Source organism: Chroicocephalus ridibundus, chromosome 2 (genome assembly GCF_963924245.1).
Source record: "Chroicocephalus ridibundus chromosome 2, bChrRid1.1, whole genome shotgun sequence".
NCBI lineage: Eukaryota > Metazoa > Chordata > Aves > Charadriiformes > Laridae > Chroicocephalus > Chroicocephalus ridibundus.
The window spans coordinates 92,287,616-92,306,971 of NC_086285.1; the positions used below are offsets into that span (position 1 = coordinate 92,287,616).

At 40.0% G+C, this 19,356-nt stretch overlaps 2 protein-coding genes across 10 annotated transcripts in view; one reads left to right on the forward strand and one right to left on the reverse strand.

Annotated features, from left to right (window-relative positions):
• Positions 1 to 6,802, reverse strand: part of MTRR (5-methyltetrahydrofolate-homocysteine methyltransferase reductase) — a 30,854-nt gene extending 24,052 nt beyond the window's left edge. The window contains exons 1-3 of one of the 6 annotated variants that reach the window (XM_063326190.1): positions 5,141 to 5,271; positions 3,228 to 3,326; positions 1,620 to 1,808 (exon numbers count right to left, since the gene is read on the reverse strand). In XM_063326190.1, coding sequence (XP_063182260.1) covers positions 1,620 to 1,763 — 144 coding nt within the window. In that variant the 5' untranslated portion in view covers positions 1,764 to 1,808; positions 3,228 to 3,326; positions 5,141 to 5,271. Of the gene's footprint in view, positions 1 to 1,619; positions 1,809 to 3,218; positions 3,327 to 5,140; positions 5,277 to 6,262; positions 6,435 to 6,659 lie in introns of those variants that run through there. The other 5 variants (XM_063326188.1, XM_063326192.1, XM_063326191.1 and 2 more) reach the window with 5 other exon arrangements.
• FASTKD3 (FAST kinase domains 3) lies at positions 6,384 to 19,250 on the forward strand. Of its 4 annotated transcripts, XR_010069967.1 has the most exons (9): positions 6,384 to 6,477; positions 7,047 to 8,510; positions 11,748 to 11,833; positions 12,419 to 12,581; positions 13,686 to 13,755; positions 15,052 to 15,166; positions 15,935 to 16,059; positions 18,300 to 18,503; positions 18,714 to 19,250. XR_010069967.1 is itself a non-coding variant. In XM_063326194.1 (7 exons), the coding sequence occupies exons 2-7, from the start codon at positions 7,076 to 7,078 to the stop codon at positions 16,031 to 16,033; spliced, it is 1,968 nt and encodes a 655-aa protein (XP_063182264.1). In that variant the 5' UTR covers positions 6,384 to 6,477; positions 7,047 to 7,075; the 3' UTR covers positions 16,034 to 16,216. The 4 variants fall into 4 exon arrangements, 3 of the variants coding, with proteins under 3 accessions (XP_063182264.1, XP_063182266.1, XP_063182265.1); XM_063326194.1 differs by lacking the exons at positions 18,300 to 18,503; positions 18,714 to 19,250 and having other exon boundaries at positions 15,935 to 16,216; XM_063326196.1 differs by lacking the exons at positions 15,935 to 16,059; positions 18,300 to 18,503; positions 18,714 to 19,250 and adding an exon at positions 14,447 to 14,493.
• Positions 19,251 to 19,356: the final 106 nt, after the last annotated feature.

Sequence of the window (19,356 nt, forward strand, 5' to 3'; positions counted from 1 at the left end):
GACCTTCACAGCAATCCCTTTAAGTCATAGAATCATAGAATCATAGAATCATAGGGTTGGAAGGGACCTCTGGAGATCATCTAGTCCAACCCCCCTGCCAGAGCAGGGTCACCTAGAGCAGGTGATGACAAGTAATGACAAGATCTGCGAAATACCCAACAGCCACATAAAGATGGGCCTTTTAACTGAGAAACATGGACAAAACAGATAGCTCTTACTTCCTCACCTAAGGGATACACACACACCCCTCTCCGAAACACGCATGTTGTAGAATAAACTCTCATATCTAACATGTCCCAAGGACTTCACAAGGGTCACCATCAAATTCAAGCAAGCTCTTGCTCCAGTACATTATGCCACCCTACCTTCCCCTCCCCAATTACATCTACACTTCTAGAAGTTCTCTGTATTTACAGTAAAGGGTAAGGAAAATCCTAAGTGATAAAATCTACAAAGCTGCAGAAATTACTTTTTGGGAATTACTGACCAATTCTCAGATTCTCAATTCAGTACATCTTTCTACCTCATCAGTGACTTGCAGTTCTGAGTTGTCTTGCCAAATTTGACAACATAGATTTATTCAAGTGGCAGGCTAGAAATATCCTGCCTACTGCCCTCCCAAAACTAATCTCCAAACCTGTCAAATACAGAAGAAAGGAAATGGAAGAATGTAAGGAGAATCTTCGCATTCCCTTCTGGCTGCGTAGAAATCTCTTTGTAACACTTCACTACATACTCAGTGAACTTTCATTCTAAAGTAGATGTCCAGCTACCCAACATGTAGTGTATCCCCCAGAAAGCAACTTGCTAAAAGGGAACCAAATTATTTACATAAACTTTTCACATTTTTAAGTGCAAAGAAAACTTTTAAAGGTGGTATTTTCTGCTCACCTCATATGAAATACCAGGCTATCAAGTTTGGTTTGTTTGATTTTTTAAATGTTTTTGTTTGAGGACATACAACTGAAAGTACTTTGTGAAGGAAATTACAGTCCATATTGCTTTTAGTCACAGGCAGACAGTTTTCACATCCTTACCCTTGTATAACAGGAAATAATAAAAAGCCACTTCCTTGCTCCAGGTAAGCTTTTTATTTCTTTCCAGAACAGACTTTAAGTGTACCCAGAGTGAACTGGAGTGAGTGCATATGCTAAGTAACTCAAGAAGATCCCACAAAAGCTCAGGGTCATGAGGAAGCCCACACTTAATAGAACACAGGACCTCAATGCAACATAAAAGCTGCAGAAAAAAATAAAGGGTCATTTCTAACAACAGGAGAGATGACCAGTAAATACAGAATTCATTCACTACTGTACACATAAATAGTTTTCTAGAAGTTACTGCACTGTTGTTAGAAGAGAGATCAAAGATACATTCATTTACTGTTCTAATAAGAAAAATCACAAGAAAGATGTACCTTTGGCAGAAGGCTACTAAGCGTCTGTGAGGATTGGTCCAAATTACTGATTCATAAGAAACAAAAATTTAAAACTAGATGGTATATTCTAGATGGCTGAATACGCTCAGCCTTCATGATTATTAACCGCCGCTACAGCAGCACATGAACAAAAATTCAGCTTTAAAATACCTATTTTTCAAAATAGCATGGAGTACCTCACCTTGTCCATTTCACTCATACAATGCATATCAGCTTCAAGTCCATGGGCACCTGCTTGCTGGCATATTTCCTCAGCTATGGCTTTTGCCTGCCCCTTCTGTGTTGCATATAGGAGCAAAAACCTTCTTTTTACATCACAGCACATTTCTCAAAACACAGCACTTTTTTTTTTTTTTTTTCCTTAAAGACACTGCAGGGGAAAAAAGAAGAAAAAAGAAGGGAATTCATTGCATGCAGAACAGCAAGATTTTGCTTTGCTTATTAGATTAAAAAGAGGGCAGCCATACTGGTGTTTAACTTGGAAATGAGGCATCTACTTTGAAGAGAAGCCATTTCTCACAACCAAGCTTTGCAGGCCAGGTTGCAAAGGACTCGTAGTACTGGTCATACATGCTGTACTGCCCTGATATTGCAGTAATATTGCAGTAAGCCCAGTATCAAGAATCTAGTTTGTAAACAATACAACAGAGAAACTAGTTTCCTGAAAATAAGTACTATTTGTGTTACGTAAGTTGTATTTTCCACTTTAAGTCAGTGACTGCTTTGGTTACTTTTCTGAGATGTATTTGAAAACAAAACAAAAACATAGACCTGGTGAAGTCAAACCACAATGCCTGAGGAAAAAAAAAAAATTAAAATGATCAGTTTCCTCTTTTCTGAAATCAGTATTTTTTGCCTGAATGACTTTACACTTTATTGTCCACTATGTCTGTATTTTAGAACACATTGTTTTTCATTTCATATTTCAAAAACGAGCTTCTTACACAAGTACAACTACAGAATTGACAGTTTAGTATTTTTTTCTCATAAAAATAAGAAACCACTTTAAGAGAAATCTGCTGTAGTGTAAAATGCCACTCCCTCACAAAGTCTTGCAAGCGGCAGGATAAATGATATGCATAGCCTTATCCACTCAGCTGTCCCATCAAAGTTTTAATGAGAGAAGTTTTCTTTCATGATTTTGACACAGAACACAACAGATACAAGGACAACTTCAAGAAGCAGTGAACAAGAAACAAGCAGAATGTCTCTTGTGCGTATATTACAAATTAATCTTCTGTGAATATTTTGTCACTGCTAGGGAGCTGCAGTTTAGCTCAAATACCGAGAATTACAACCGAGTAATTTTCAGTTCCCAACTTGAGATTTTTTTCACATGCCTGGGCCCAGTTTGCTGCATTTCATCTATTGCACCCACACGGACTCAACTACACAAAGCATTCAGTGTACTAGCCACACACACTGACTTATGGAAACCTGCGACTAAGTAATTTGAAGCGTATCTTTTTCCTGTTTCTCTGAAAGGAAAACCAACAGAGCTCAACTGCTGAAGACAACTACTGCACTCTATTGACATGGCATGATACTTCTCCCCACAGTATTGTGGAAGGTTTCTCCAATAAGCGTTTTTTTAAAAGCATACTGTCGTGGTTTTGGCTGGATTGGCCAATCAGAATGACAGATGGCCCCCTCCCCTCTCTCTCCAAAGAGGAGAGGAAGAGATAGAGATCTACAAGTTTAGAAAAAGAACTAAACTACTTCTTTAATGAAAATATCAATAAATAAGGAAATAATAAATAATAATAGTAAAAAAGTATACAATATATACAAAACCGTATCCAGCTCCCAGGATGACGATCGTGTCACCATCATGCACAGAGAAAGTCCCAGACTGGAGTCAGCGATGGACAGGAGCAGGATTCCAGATCTGGAATCAGGAATGCTCGGATTGGGATCAAAAGCAGACAAACAGACAGGGCCCTCCTCAGATGTCAGCCACGGAAGAAAGAGACTTGACCTTTTGATCCCTCAGCTTTTATACTGAGCATGATGCAGATGGGATGGAATACCCTGTTGGTCAGTTTTGGGTCACCTGTCCTGTCCACTCCTCCCTGCAGGTGTGACTCCTCTATGCTTTTCCACTTCTGACCCTCTAACGGGGCAAATAACAAAGTTAGCTGACCTTGGCTGTTATAGCAATAAGTATAAGCAAGAGCCTCTCTGCATACGATTCCTTGGTATAATCAAGTCTTATCACTCTGATTTGTAAATCAAAAGTGGTAAAACTAAGTGATAGTTTCTTAAGAGTACAGTGCCTGTATCGTACATGAATTCCATGAAAAATGTAACTACTATACAATTTTAAGGCTTTCCTTGTATTTTGTTCTTCTACATTTTCCATTATATTTTTCACTTTAAATTGATTACATTGTATTACCTAAAAACATTAATAATTACCTTAACAGTTGCTTTAAATAAATTCATTTAAATAACTGGCTTCATGTGCATGTGCACAGAAGAAGAATGCATACACCAAAACAATCCACAAAATGATTTTTCACCCTCCTTTTCGAAAAGAAATATAAAGAAATTTGATGACACACAAATGATGACAATTCATATGAAACACAGTTTAAATACAGTTTAAATACCCTCAGATCCCTGTAGAAATACAGATTCATCCTAGTCACATGCTACATTTTCCCCCTAATGGTTCTCTCGTCAGCAGGTGGCAATACCTGACTATAAATGGAGAAAAACAATAAAGATGAAGCAGCATTTCATTACTACATTCTTTCTCATACCTCAGAAAGGAAAAAAGATAACCAGTTTTCCACTGGGACCACATCACAGTGTGGAAGCCTTCTATACACAAAAAGCTGAGGGTTAAGCTGCCAGCACTATAGTCAAGGGGATTACCAACAGACTTCATATAAAAGAGTCAGCTTGGGAAGATACATAAGAGAAGCATGAAAATTTGCAATAGTGGGGAGGGAGAAGAGGGTAACAGAAAGAACAGCAGTCACAATGTGGTTTGACGTGGCCAGATGTCGCCCTGACAGCGCTGTGATCTCTGCCTATGTCAGGCAGAGCAGCCTCTCCAAAAGACATTGAGCTGCTTCCACTCCAGCTAGTACAGTAACAACAAAGGGTGCAAGAAGTAGCTACTCACATCTTGGATGCCTGTATGTGAACTGGCAGAGAGCTCACTAGTGTGTGGACTAGTAGATTGCACAGAGACACAAAAGTTAGAGCAATCACATCTCCCACAGAAGGTGTGTGTAAACAAGAGAACCCGCATGGCCAGAAGAGGGGATCTTGCTTGAGATGCATACCTCCTAAGAGGGGACTCTGTGCATATGTAACAGTGCAAATGGGCGCTTGTGGGAAGGGTGGAGGCCACAATTAGACAATTCTTTGGAATTTGATACAGAAGGCTGTTTAAATATTTGTAGGCATTTATTAACATTTTCTAAGTGCCTACTGTTGTATCTGTTGCGTTGCTGCTATTGATCTTGAATATATAGTTCAATTAATTGATTAAACAGTAGTTTAACTGCCTGACAGTTAAGTATGTCATTAATAGATCAATAACATTCTTTGATCTTGCTTTGACCTAAACCACACAAGTTGAGGAGTTTCTGCCTGTGAGACCTTCACTCTGTCATCAAGCAGAAGAGCTTCACGCACAAACTGATCAAGTGATGCCTGCTAAGAGAAAGGAAAATCAGTCATGCCTACCTGCAGATGAACAAAATCATATACCAGGAACACACTTGCACTCAGATGAACATACTGCCAACATTACTCTCGCTTTGCTGCACCATACACTCTTCAAAGACAATATGCCACTTCCAGTTAGGTGATATGAGTTCAACTGAAATAAAGAGGGGAAAAAACAGTAATTCTTGACTATCAAGCTTTCTAGATAATACCTCTAACTTTAATAGTATTACTACTTAGCAGTCTTTAACATGTTGATGTCTTGGTAGTTGCACACCAAAAAACAACCCACAGTTTAAGCTGGAAAAACAACCCAGGATCTCCTGGCTCAAACCAGGGCTTAACATGAAACTAAGGACAAAATTCCAAATCATAGCTCATCTGATCAAGTACTCAGAAAAGTCAGAAAACTACCAGTCCACAAAAGGTTAACAGGAAGGCCATTGGCTCTATACGACAACACACTGCAGGAGCAAACAAGCCATCTGTGAACGCCAGCTATAGTTTCACTGAACCAGATGTGCTGGCCCTAGCAATTACATGGCCGTACCGTAAGGCCAGACCTCCTACTTCAAGTACCTGATCTGTCAAAAAAGTCAAACTGCATAGCCATGGACAGGGTAAAAACCCAAGAAACTCCTGCAGGTGCTTTTACACGCTTCTGTGTGGCTTTAAACCAGGTTGTGGGACTGTTGCCTTCAGAGCCATGCCCATTCCCATGCCATTCTTCCAACTGTTACAGGCTTGCTCAGAATCACTTTCAATCCACGACCAAGACATATATAAAAAAAAAAAACCCGAAACAAAACAAAACAAAAAAAAAACCAAAAACCAAAACGAAAACAGAAAAAACGTCAGTGACAGCAGTGGGACAGTGGCATGTGAAACCTTCCACTGCCCAAGGCTGACCTTCCGCCCAGACCAATTTGGCTGGACCAGTGGACACCCTGCCGGGAAGGAGGAGAGACGGCCCTCAAGAAGGACGGCTGTTTCAGGGTGCCAAAGCCAGGTCCGCAGCGGAGGCTTCAACGCCGCTGCAGCAACCGAAGCCTCCCGGAGCGCCGGGCCGGGCCCCTCGCCTCCCGCGCCGCCTCCCCTCAGAGCACCCACCCGCGGCTGCCCTACGGCCAAGGGGATTACTTGCGCTGAGGGACGCGCTTTCGATCCATACGTACGCGAGGACAAATGCGGCTCCCAAGGCAAAGCCCCTTGGCTCCGCCGCGCCGGACTCAGTTCAGCTCTACCCCGCCCCGGCCCGGCGAGGGAAGGCAGCGGCTGCCAGCGGCCGAAGGTGCCCGCCGGGAGAGCGGCGGAAACTCCCGGCAGCCCCCGCGCTGCCCGTCATGGCGGCGGAGGTGAGGCTACCCCGGCCTCCAGCGGCCGCCTCCAGCGGCGGAGGGAGGGCGGGAGGGGGAGCGGCGCGGGACCGCAGCCCGCGGTAGGCGCTGGGGCGGGAGGGAAGGACGCGCCTTGGCCTGCCTGTGCCTCGCCGCTCTCGGCGGGGGAGGCGTGGGGCCTGCGAGGCGGAGAGGCCTACCTGTGCCGGAGTCGCCCATCGCCCCCCCGGCTGCCAGGTCCCCCCCGGTAACGGCGGTCAGACCCTCTGCCGCCCGGCGCACCCGCCCCGACGGGGTAAAGAGGAAGGCGCCGCCGCGCAGTTCCCGCTTCGGGAAACGTCCCGTCCCCGTGTCCCCCCCCCCCACGTGGTGTCCTTAGGGAGACGCCGGGCAGGGGCGGGCTGCAGTCTGTCACCCGGGTCCCCCCGCTCCCGGCAGGTTCTGCTTCTCTTTGCATCGCCGGTGGTCGTGGGAGAGGGGCCAGCCCTGTCGTGTCCAGCCCCTAAAAGGTGTTTGGTTTTTTTTGGTTGCGTTTTAATGGCACTCTTTTCCAAACTATACATTTATATGTATTTTTCTTCCTCTAGGTATCTTTTGAGAACCTGCTTGATGCAGTATGGCTTTGATTAGCCGGAAAAGTTTCCAGTTTTATTCATCCAGCGCACCAGCAAGCAGGTCCATTTTGATGACCCTAAGCAAAAGGTTGAGCTTTATCAGCGGGCAGCGAAAGCCCCAAAACTGTAGCTCTGTAGCCATGAGGATGCTCTATTTCAAAGATAAATCTCAGTATATGTATTGTAGGAAAAACCATGTACAGCTGCGGGTACAGTCTCTTTCTGTTAATGAAACTGTGCATCTTTGTGGAGATACTGGGAGCAGTACTAAATCTAATAACATGTGGATGGATGAGCAACTGTTTTGCAAGAAGTTGAACAGCCTTTGTACATCAAAAGAGATTTTTGACTTTCTTAGCTCTCTAGAAGCCATGTCTGATACTATGGCATCAGGAGCCCTGCAGAGGATTTCTGAAGTTGAGGTGGATGACAATGGTCTGAAAAACCCTGAAGGGGTGTTAGAGAATGAAGTTTTCAGGGCATTATGCTTTCAATTTGAATTTGAATCCTCAAAACTGTCAAACACTGGGCTGCTGAATGCATTGCAAGCTTTGATAAAACTACGTATAGATCCCCAGAGTACGTTGATGGCAAGCTTGCTTTCAGAGGGTAAGGAACGGCTTGGTAAAGGACAGTTGACTGTTAAAAATCTGTGTGCTCTTGGAGAGAGTTTGCTTGAGTTGGAAGGCCCAAGTTGTGCAACACTGGGAGAAATTGTGAACCACATGCAAGAAAAAGACATTGAGAAGTGGAGTCCTAGGGAAACGGTGATGGTTTATAAGATGCTGCAGGTGACTGTCAGGGAAGGGGAACAATACCAAGACTTGCTAAACAGACTGAACAGTGTCACTTTAAACATAGTTTCCCAGCTAAGCCCAAAGTTCACAAGTATAATACTGAATTCACTGGTTGTTCTTCACCAGACTCAAGCAGTTCCCTTAATCACAGCACTGTGTAAACATTCTGTGAAGCATATTCCATATTTCACAGGTGATGAACTGGTAAATGTACTGGAAGCCTTCCTATACTTTGGACATCGTGAAGAAATTTTTACAGAGGCACTGGAAACACATATTCCCAAGTCCATCTTTACCATGCATCCTCAAACAGTCAGCAAAGTCATGCAGTATTGCTGCCAAAAGATGATCCTTTCTAAGCCCATCTTTGATGCAGCAGCAGAAAATTTCATTTCTGATGCTGACAGATTTACCACCGACCAGATTGCTGGGTACATTATACCATTTGGGACTCTTAACTATCTGCCTACAAGTGCTTCTTCCTTGTTTAGGAAGCTTGAAACCATATTGCATGCTCGTTTTAGTCACTTTCAGCCTCGCACCTTGCTGAAACTGCTGCACTCGTGTGTCCTTATTCAACGTTATCCAGTAAATTTTCTGCCAAAAATATTTAGTCCCTATTTCCTGCAACAGCTTCAAGGTAAGGAGCAGCGTTTCTCTTGTGATGTTCCACATTTCTTTTAATTACATGGCATATCTCTTGTCAAGCACCCATTTCTTTCCACTTTTCATCTGTCACATCAACAATGACCTGATTAAGGTGACTGGAGAATAGTGATAAGGAGGCCAAAGACAGGTGCTTCCTTGTCACAGTTGCAGTTGTCTTTCAGTTTATATCATTTAGAGGAGTTTGAAAATTGCACTGTACAATCTTAAACAGAGATTTGAGTTCCCTTAAAAATTTTATTTCAGTTAATCCTTTTGTTTTTCTGAAAAATACTGATCTGTTTTTCCCCATGCTTGTCCTTTGTCTCATACAGGTTTTAGACGCTAAGTTATTCTGTGGAGGAAATGTATTACTTTTAACTCTGGCTGTTTTAAACTTATTTTGCCTTTGCCATAACTGATGTGAATAGTCACAATGAAGTGAGACTATGTTACTCTGAGACTAGTAACACTAGGAAGGCTAGTGAGACCAGTTATTATGGAACTAACAAGACTGAGACCAAAAGTGGTAGATTTTGTAATGACAATGATACTTGGAATGATGAATGACTGACACAGAATAGAGTTTAGTGATTCTGGGTTCATTTTTCTCTAAATTGTTTCATTGTAATGACACTGGATAGCGAGTCCTGAGACTTGACTGAGACCGAATAAACTGGGTGTAGCCCCCCATTTGCTTTGCAGCTTTGGGCAGGTCTCTTCACTTTTCTTTATCTTTTTCTTCCCCCACAACTGTTTGCTGTGCTTACTTGGATCTCATACTCCTTAGGGTTGGGACTGGCTCTTAGGTGTTTTACTCAGGCCTAGCCCAAGGGAGGACGCATTTCAAAAACAATAGAAATACTAATAGTATTGATTGTGAAAATAATTACCTTCTCTTCTGGACTGCTGGTTAGAGTTAAGATTTTGCTGACAGTCTTTTTAAGGTTAAGTCTTCTGTGACTTTGCATAATCCTTGTTTCTGGATATTTTCCTAAGCATCAAAACCACTCTCTTCCTGAGGCTCAAAGGGCAAGGTACATGATTGCAGTTGTCAGAAAACCTGTTTGTAGCCTTTGAAATTGGGACTAAATTATAATATGCAAGAAAAGTTACAATAAGTGTTCCACAGCTTACTTATCATTGTGTTACTAGCAAGGTCACCTATTACTGCAGAAATAATGCGTTGCTGTATTTTAAAAATTTGTCTAAAATTCCTTATAAACTTTGGTTAAGGTTAATACAAATTCTAGAGACGAGTGAGGTGAAGTTGAGCATTGAGACAAAAAGAATTTTAATTACTATTATTGATAAGAACATGTTACAATTATATACACAGCATTTCTAAATCTCAGGCAGTAAAAAATGTGTTTTTCAAGTACTGTTTTACCTTATGATTCAAATAATGTCCACTGCATTTAAGTGATTCTAGTGCTTTACTCCTTACCTTCTGCCAGCCTGCATCGTGTCCAGCTTTTCAGGTGGGGGTAAGGTAGAACTGGGTACGGACTCCCACTGTCATCTCTACTCTTTTGCTCTTTCAGGATAAAGATTATTGTGTTATGTTCATGCTTCCAAACTGGTTGTGTTTCTCTTTCATATTGTATTATGATCAGCTTGTGAAGGCTGAAAAGGGTAAATGGATAAAGCTGAAAAAATTAATTTGCAGTGCATAATTGTTGGCTTAATTAAAATAGAAGTGAGATTTGAACCAGTAAAACGTTAACAGCGTCATAAATGTGAACAGTTAAGGCTAGGCTGGTATGGGTTTTTTAATTATCTAGGTAAAAATGGAAATTGAATTCCAAGGCTCACATATGTTTTAACAAGGCATAAAGATTGTTGCTTCGTCGTGGTTGTTAAATCTACAATCTGATATGGTTATGTGATGCTTCTTCCCATTGGCATCCTGTGTACTGACTGGACTCCTCTGGGGGAGGCTTGCTGTGCCCGTCTGTGTTCTGTGCCCTGAGCTCTGCTCCTTTCTACCTCTGAGCAAGCGCTACAGCCCCAGACTTGCCTCTGTGTCTTACCATACTGAGGAAAACATAACGAAATTTAAAAATCTACCCCATGGTTTATCCCGTCTTGCTTAGGAGATCTCAGAGCCTGTTCACCTGCTGCGTCTAAGACTGTCTTGTCTGCAAGGCCTGCCTTCACCTATTTTTTTATTTTTCTCCAGTCTAGTAAGCCTCTAGAACATCCCCCATGTGATTGCCTGTCCTTGGTTCTAATTGCTGCATGATCCAACGCTTTTGGACGGAAACATATTATGAACAACACAGTTCATAAAAGCTGTAGATTTTTGGTAATTCTGTATTAGATAGGAAAGCATTTTTAGCGGCATTATAGGGATATGTAAGCTACAACAGAAAGATGAGTGACTTCTCAAGATCTCAGATAAAATTGCTTTGTTAATAAAGCTCTATATAAGGTCAAGTTTTCAAAGTCATTAGAAACTTTGGTCACTCAGTTTTTAGCTGTTCAACATGAAATACCTTAAGGGGTTGATTTTTAGGAAGCAGACGTTCCTCATGTCCTAAAAAACAGAATGTCTTTTAAAGTTCTCAAGCTGATACTTAGAAAATGAGAGACCTCATAGCACCAGTTACTTTGAATAAGTTCTTTTAAATCAAAAAAGATATTCCACCACAGTGGTCAAAGTTCAGAACAGGAATTTGAGAAGATGACCTGCAGGATTAACATCTTGTACCACATCCAGTTTTTACCGTTCTGTAATAATACTTTGCACATAACATGAAAGATGCTTCAAGTATACGCTTGTAGAAAAACCTCCAGAAATTATTCAGTATTATCCACTACTTTCAGATTAAAAAAAAAGCCAGCTGAGCAAAACAATGAGATCGTGGAATTATAACCTGGGGAGAAGGGGTTGTAGGAAGAAGGAAATGGGATATTTCTCCAAGACCTCAACTCACGCCTGTTCCTCCATATAGAATGTCCTACCTCTCTCAGATTTTTTTATTTTTTTTTTGTGCAAGAATATCATAGTCTTAACTAAGATCTTGCTAGTTGTACATTTCTGTAAATCATTTCCTCATTTTTCTAACCATGTAATTTCACAACTGATCTTTCTGTTCATTCAAACAATGATCAAGAGTGATAAGGATCAAGTAGCTTCTCTGCATGTTTTTCCTAACTTCTGAATGATGGTTTGTGTAAAGATACTTTGTTGAAAGTCCACCTGAAAGCCTGAATATTGTTGTTTCAGCTCAGCCACCTGGTTTGGACAGAATTGTTACCTCCCAGCTAACCCAGCTTTTTCTGACTGTTACCCTTGAGTGCCCGTTTTATGAGGTATGGTACATACGAAATCAGAACTGATGTTAACAAGAGGTGATAAGGTTGCTAGGGCCCTGTTGATAGTTGAGGATTGTCTTCTCCATAAAAACATCGGAATTGGCCAAAACAGCTTTTTTTTTCCCCTTGATGAAAATACAAAGCATTTCTACCTGTTTGATTGACTTGATATATTTGTATGTTTGATGGAACTGACTAGCTCTAAGTTAAAGTGGTTTTTGTGTATTTCCGAGTACTTTTCCAACAACTATTGCTTTTTTATGTTTGGCTTGTGAAGTCTTGGAGCACAAAAGAGATCAGGCACTTAGATGTTGGCCTGACTGAAGAGGAACGGAAGCAGTTGTGCATTTCTCATGAACGATATGTTCAGCATGATAGCGTGGAAGCTTGCTGAGGATGTTCTGGTGGTTCTTTTGGGGTCTTTTTTTAAGTTTCCAGCAGATCACACCTCAGACTGTGAGTCCCTCAATAGACATGACTTTGAAATGCACAGAATACATTTTGCTACATTAATATCAGGTAATTACAAAAACCTTATTTTCCTTTTTCTTTTGTTTGATTTGGTTTTCTGTCATTATGTAGGGTCCCAAACTCCTTCCAAAGTATCAAGTAAAAGCCTTTCTCATGCCTCCCAGTTCTCTGGATGTTCACCTCCTCAAAAGGGTGAAGACTGGATTACTTTATTTACTGAAAAAAAGGATATATTTTGCATCAGAGGTATCAACACCATATTTCTATACAGTTGGTAAGTAACATTTCTTGAAATTAATACTAAAATGTGTGCTTATGCTGTCAAAACTTTAGGCTTAGTTATTTTCTAGAAATAAAAATTACTGATTTTTTTCCCTTTGCGGGCATTCTGAATTGTGCAAATACAGAAAAAGTAAACTGGAATACAGAACTCCGTAGAGGATCTGAAATGAGGAAACGTCATGGGAACTTGAAGGAAATGCATTTTCAAAGTCCAAAACAAGAACAGGAAGAGAAAAGAACTGCAATGTTACTTGGAATTTGCACAGCCAGTCTGCAGTAAAAATAGCTGCTAACTCCTGTATTCTGTATTTTTACTATTGTCTCCTTTTTAGTTATCCTGTAATCAAATTGTATAATGTAAAGCAAAATGAGGCAATGCCACTTGCCTGGTCTCTCTGCTTTGGGGGTGAGTAGAGAGAGGGAGAACTGGAAGGTTGTCAGCCCTCTGCCCTGCTCAGCTGGGCTCCTCTCCCCTTAGCAAGAACTGTTGGCTACATACAGTCAGTGGGGGTTTTTCTGGATTGAAAGAGAGGAGTGAGCAAAGAAACTGAGAGAAGGTGATGAGGAAAGATGATGAGGAAAGATGTGTGCCCAGGAGGGGTCGATGATAAATAAGGTGTTGAGGGAAGGGTCTCTTGGACCCCATGGACATCAAAGGGATAAAAAAAAAAAATATCAAGAGGAAGGGATGATTCTAGAATTATTCTGCATGTCAGCTTCCACATGGGGTTAAAGTTGGCAGGGTTTAGGTCCGGGGCGGGGGGGTAAGAAAGAGAGTGTCTCCCCAAAGCCCTCAACATTCCAGAGGCCCTAGCCAGCCCAGAAAAGTGCCATTTAAGGACATTGTGGTTTTTAGTGGACTTGGAATACTACTTTGCTTTTAGTGTTACGAAAGGCTGACGCGTTACTAATTATCACTCATTTGTGTTAAATAGTTTATACACATCTTTTGCAAGCCTCTCTGATTCAGAAAAAAGTACTGCAATATTATTTTAGTTACTATAAAAGAATGAACTGCAAGAGGGTGAGAATTACAACAAACGGTTTGTTAATACAAAGTGAGTTTTAATGTCACTTCTCTTTTAATATCTACTAGATATTGAGATTAAATTAGATGAAGAAGGTTTTGTATTGCCTGCTGCCCAATGTGAAGAGGTACACAGACGGTAAGAGAATAAAAGACGCCACTGGTAAAATGTTAACATTGACAAAGAGCATCCAGGGTGAAACCCTGGCAAAATTTAAGCTAATTGGAGTTTTGCCATTGACCTCAACAAAGCGAAGGTTTCACATTGAAACCACTGGCAAAAGGACAAAGTTGGCAAAATTAATGATCTGTACTTTTTCCTCGTTGTTTTGCCTCCTGACTATACAGTGTTAAGACAATTAGTCTCTTTACCCAGTGACAGTCAGGATCAAAGTGATACTGATTTGCCTTATAGTGATGTAGTTTGATCTTCAGTAATTAATTTTCAAATTAAAACCAAATTAATTCCAATTGAGTGTGTCCACATGGATTTAGCACAGTTTAAGCCAGTTTGAGTTCACAAATTTACTTCTGTAAAGAATCCTGTCTAATAAGGATATTTGCTACAGATGCTGTTTTTATTGAACAATGCATAGATGTTTATGAAATATGTTAAACAAGGATTATTTTGAGAAACATTTGATACAAAGTTAAGCAACCTGCCTGTGTGCTATTTGCAACTGCACTTCTGTGGATAAAGCAAAAGTCTTTAAAAGTTTATGTTGTCTCCAGATTAACCTTCACAAGACTCAGAGTAATACAGGTTCTTTCAAAAATCCAATCCTTTAATATTTAAGAATGGGCTTTGATTATTTTTTTTTAAATTACAGCTTTCACGTGTAAATAAAGGTCACAATATACTTAACATACTGAAAATGTAAGTCTTTTTTTACAGTGGATATACAAATCTTTCTTTAAGTTGATGTGATATTTATCACTAAGTGGAAAAAATATAATCTGGATGCTGCTAACCATATATACAGGTTTAACCTAAACAGATTTAGCTTAAACTTAAACTGTAACAGGTTTAACAGGTACACTAGTAAGTTGAGTAAATTTAGCTGCTGAACCGTTTTCAAGCCGAGAGAAGTGTTTTGTATGTCTTTCCTTCTAGAATAATTCAAACAGCTTACCAACAGTAGCATGAAAAATATCAGGCTTTTATTAACTTGTATAGTAGTTTTTGTTCGGAGCATATAAATAGGCTTTTCAGGTTAGTTTCACTAAGCTTCAGGTTTTCCCCCTCCCACCAGTAAGCTGAGTGATTTAAATTGACTGAACTAGGTAACTTCCATCCTACAACATCTAATTCTAGGAGGTATTAGGAAGTAAGAGGGGAGTTACTGTCTCATGCTTCTTAGGAACTGCAGTAGTTGTGGTGACTAAAGTAAAGGATTTATTTTTTTTTTTATGCTACTCTTGTGCTTGCTTTCAGAGTTGCCCTCTGTGTTGATGGTCAAAATAGATTTTGCATTAACAGCCACAATCTGTTGGGAGAAGAAGCTATTAAACAGAGACATCTTCAATTACTTGGTTATGAAGTTGTGCAGGTAAGTCCAAAGACAGAGTTTTGCTTTTTCTCTGGCTAACAAAACAAGTGAAAAATTATTATATTATAACGCTTAAAACTGTAGATGCAATTATTTCCCAAGGCAGATGTAGTCTTGTCCTTTCTACATTATGTTCGCTCTGCCTAGCTTTTGCCTTTTTAAGGGTGGTAGAGAAATTCCTTTATCTTCCTTGCATCAATTAGTGTATTCTGCCTGTGTTTTCTGCCAAATAGGGGCTGCTTGAAAGAGTACTTCTCTGCAGTGATTAAGGTTCAAATGTTGACCAAGAGTTCAGTAGAATTGGGATTTTTATTTAAATACTTTTTAAAAAAGATCTGAATTTGGAGTTTAAAAAGAAGAGTTAGAAAACAAAAAGGAACTGCTTTGTATTGTAAATATGTTCACAACAGAGTGTATCCTTTATTTTGCGTGTTGTTTTAATAGGGGTATTTTTATCTTTAAGCATATTTTGGGCCAAACCAGTTAATTTTAGATTTTTGAGTTTTTCTTTTCCATTTGTAATCACTTATCACATAAGCCTAAGTCGGTTATATTTCACTTAGTTCAACCTGTAATGGATATCATTGTTTGGTTTACAATAATCTCTGTTCAGGTGATTTACAGATCAATAATATGCTTAAGATTAAATTTTAATTTTAAAAAAGACAGATCCTTGGTGTGTAATTTTACATCTGCTTAATGAACATCAATCCTACCCAGCTGTTTATTAAAAGGTATTTCCAGCAATCATTTTTGTTTCTTTTCCAGATTCCGTTTTTTGAGATAGAGAGTCTACAAAATTGCAGAAAAATGGCAGAATATCTACACAAAAAAATCTTTCCTCATACATACGGACTTGGCTGCTGACGCAGGAGAATAATACTAAATCACAGGTTGACCTCCTGTACTATAAAGTGTAAATATTGTATGTGGAAGAATAATTCTGTTTTCTAAATAACTCCACCTAAGATGATTTAAGCTTCTGAATGTGACACCTTCCAATATTTGGAACAATTGTAAAGAGTAATAAAGAGCAACATATTTTCTTAAGTTTTATGTCAATGTTTATTACAAGTTAACAAATATAAGCGCCAGTCAGTTCTGCGTTTCCTTTGGATTTTCACTGGTTCTAACTCACAACTGCAAATGGACAGATGTGACTACTCAAGGATACTGGCTGGTGTTGAATATACAGAAAATGCCACGCTACCTAGCAATCAGGGCTTTTCTTGACAGTATAAAAAGAAATTGTGCGATATACTCATAGCTGTTTGTGTGATTTCCCAAGTGTTTCATAAAACGAAAATTTGCAGTAGTTGCACAAGCAGCATTCGCTTATTTCTCAAAGAGATGCAGAGTGCTGTTCACTAAGTAGCAATGCCTTACAAAAAATTAGAGAGTTTTTATTAGAAAGATTCACTTTACTTTGTAAAAGAACAGCTGCCACAGGGTAGTGGACTTGCACAGCTATCTCTGTGGGGGCCACCCCATGTTCTGGATATGTATTATTTGTAATATTGTCTTTGGTGGCAGTTTTATCTAAACTGACTAAATGGGGTCGTGTATGCGCTCTGGAGTTCCTTCAGTTTCCAGCCTGCCATTCTGGCCTAAATACTTATTACACTCTGAAGGTCTGAAACAGAACTATGTCCTACACAGTCCTTTTTTTATGCTTTTTTTATGCATGAGTATCGGTTCCACCCTTCTGCCGTAATTTAGAACTGGAACCAGTAACCAATTCAGCCATAACAAGCGTGCCCTAACTCAAGTCAACATGTTGCTTTACAGATGGATGAAGGGAAAGTAACATCACCTTAGTTCTGATCAAATAACTGCTGCATGGAACACATTTTCAGGTGTGCATCCTGTCCTGTATGGAATTATTATTTATGAGTAGCAAAGCAGAATTTGCAGCATCATCTGGTTTGATTTTAACTATTATGATTTCATACAAAAAAGGTGAAACTTTTACATTCTTAAAGTTCTGTGCATTTCACCAGTAGATGCAGAACGTGGCCATTTTTTCCTTCCAAGGCTACTGTTAGTAATTTGTGAGTTGTGGGTATCTCAACCCAACAATTCCTGGAGATTTTTGGATGCAAAATCCAGATCCAAAATATAATTTACATTGTGTCATGCTGGCATTCTGTTCACGTTAATTAGTTGCAAGTTCAAAATCCTTACTCAATGTAGTATGTCAGCACTGACAGGTGAGGGAGCACCAAGAGGTAATGAGATACTTTCCGACAGTGTACTAGGAAGCTTACAGCACATCACTAACCTAACAGTTGTCATCCTAGCAAAAGAGAAATTGAAGGAAAATGACTAAAATGTGTTTGCAGACATCCATAAGGAACTTCTCCCTAATACAGAAGAAATTGTAACTAACTGAGCACTGGAGGGAGAAATCAACCCCTCAGAACGGAATGAGAAACAAGTAGGAGGAGGAATAGCCTGTAGAAAGCCTTCCAAACTGAGGAGGGATGAGAAGGGGCTGAAAAAGAGAAGGGGGTGATGCAAGCAAAGAAATGAGAGAGGGAAACTGATACTGGTGTCAATGACTCGTGCCTTTCTCCACGGTGGAAGTGAGCTGGTGATGCTTATTTCTCACACAGGCCAGAAGGTGGTGGTGTTCCCAAACAGATTTGATTTCCCGTAGTTTTTCAAACACAGATGGTCTGTAAATATAGTAAGACTACTTAAAAGAAGTAATTTGTACTGGCTGTCCCAAACTAAAAATAACCTGTCTAGAATATGGCCATATTCTGTCTAATTCTTCACTGGTATACATTTGATACTAATTTTTGAAAAAAGCATTCTGATATTGTTAGAAAACATTTCCGTCTCACTTTTTTCTTACTGTGATTCCTTTCATTTATGCTGCTGGATTTGTTTAACGAAGTATTTATTGTTGAAAAGGAATGTAGCAGTTACTGCTCTCTTGTCCCTAGCCCATTGACTATAGAGGAACTTGCAGGTCATAAATAATGACTAAGTAACAAACACCTCAGAATGCGCTGCTCTGTGTGCTCTGCTTCTCACATCATGCCAAACGAGTGCTATCGATTGCCTAATTTACTATTTATCCATGCTCCAGATTAAGAAGTTCTTTTTTTTCATTATTTTTCACTAGGAAACTCACTGTGTTCGCAAATGAGACAGGTTTCCTATGTGTAAGTACCTGACAGAACTCCAGTGTCAAAGCTGTGGACTTCCAGTCCTTGTTCTGCTATTATCAGTCCCGCTGTGGTCCCCCTCTGAACAATGCTGCCTCAGCTTTAAGTAACAGCAGGATCGATGGCTCTCGAGAACCAAACTGATGCATATCCTGCAGGAGGTATTCCTTTTCCTGAAATTACCTTAAAACTTTAGTACTGGATTCAGTGAGAATACAAGGCATTAAATGTTTAACCATGTTTAGACGTTTACTCTAAACATGCTTTTTAAATGGCTACTGCTCAAATCCTTGTGTTTTTTTCCATCCTTTCTACCAAACTATTTAGTGCTTATTCTGCTAGTGTTACTTTTTTCTTCTTCTTTTTTTCAGCTTTGGTTACAGAACCAGAGATGTTTTTTCTTGTGACACTCTTGAACAGATCAGTCCCTCAGACGCTATTTGTATCGTGAAAGCCAGCAAAATGGATGTCTGAAACCAGTTAAGCTGAGATTTTGTCTGTTGAAATGCTGAGTGCTCAGAACTTCCCGTTAACTTGACTTTCATTTGAAGTCTACTGAAACTGCTAAGCACTTCTCTGAGTCGGCTCATTTCTTTACTTGCTCCTTTATGGGTAAGGCCATCCCATTTTGGAAAATCTGGGATGAATCCCCGTTTCAGCTGTTGTGCAAATAAAATGACACCTTGCAATTCTGTAGCAACACTGTACGAACTAAGAAGTCGGTGACCACTGATAACCTTGAGGAGCAAGCTTGCTTAAACGTTAAGTCTGCGAATAGTTATGCAGAAGCACTGCCTAAAATTGCAGAGAGACAGCTGTTGACCCAACAGGTCTCGCTTCCAGTGTTGCTGCTTAAAATCATAGAATGATTGATGCTGCTTTTCATGAGATTTTTGTGAGACTGTAAGGAGAAGACATGCATTTGAATTAGCACGAGGAAAAGTACAGCTGCTATTTCATCCTATTTTTAATCCAAATCATTCTCATTAACTAAAATGTAGAGGAAACGGAAAA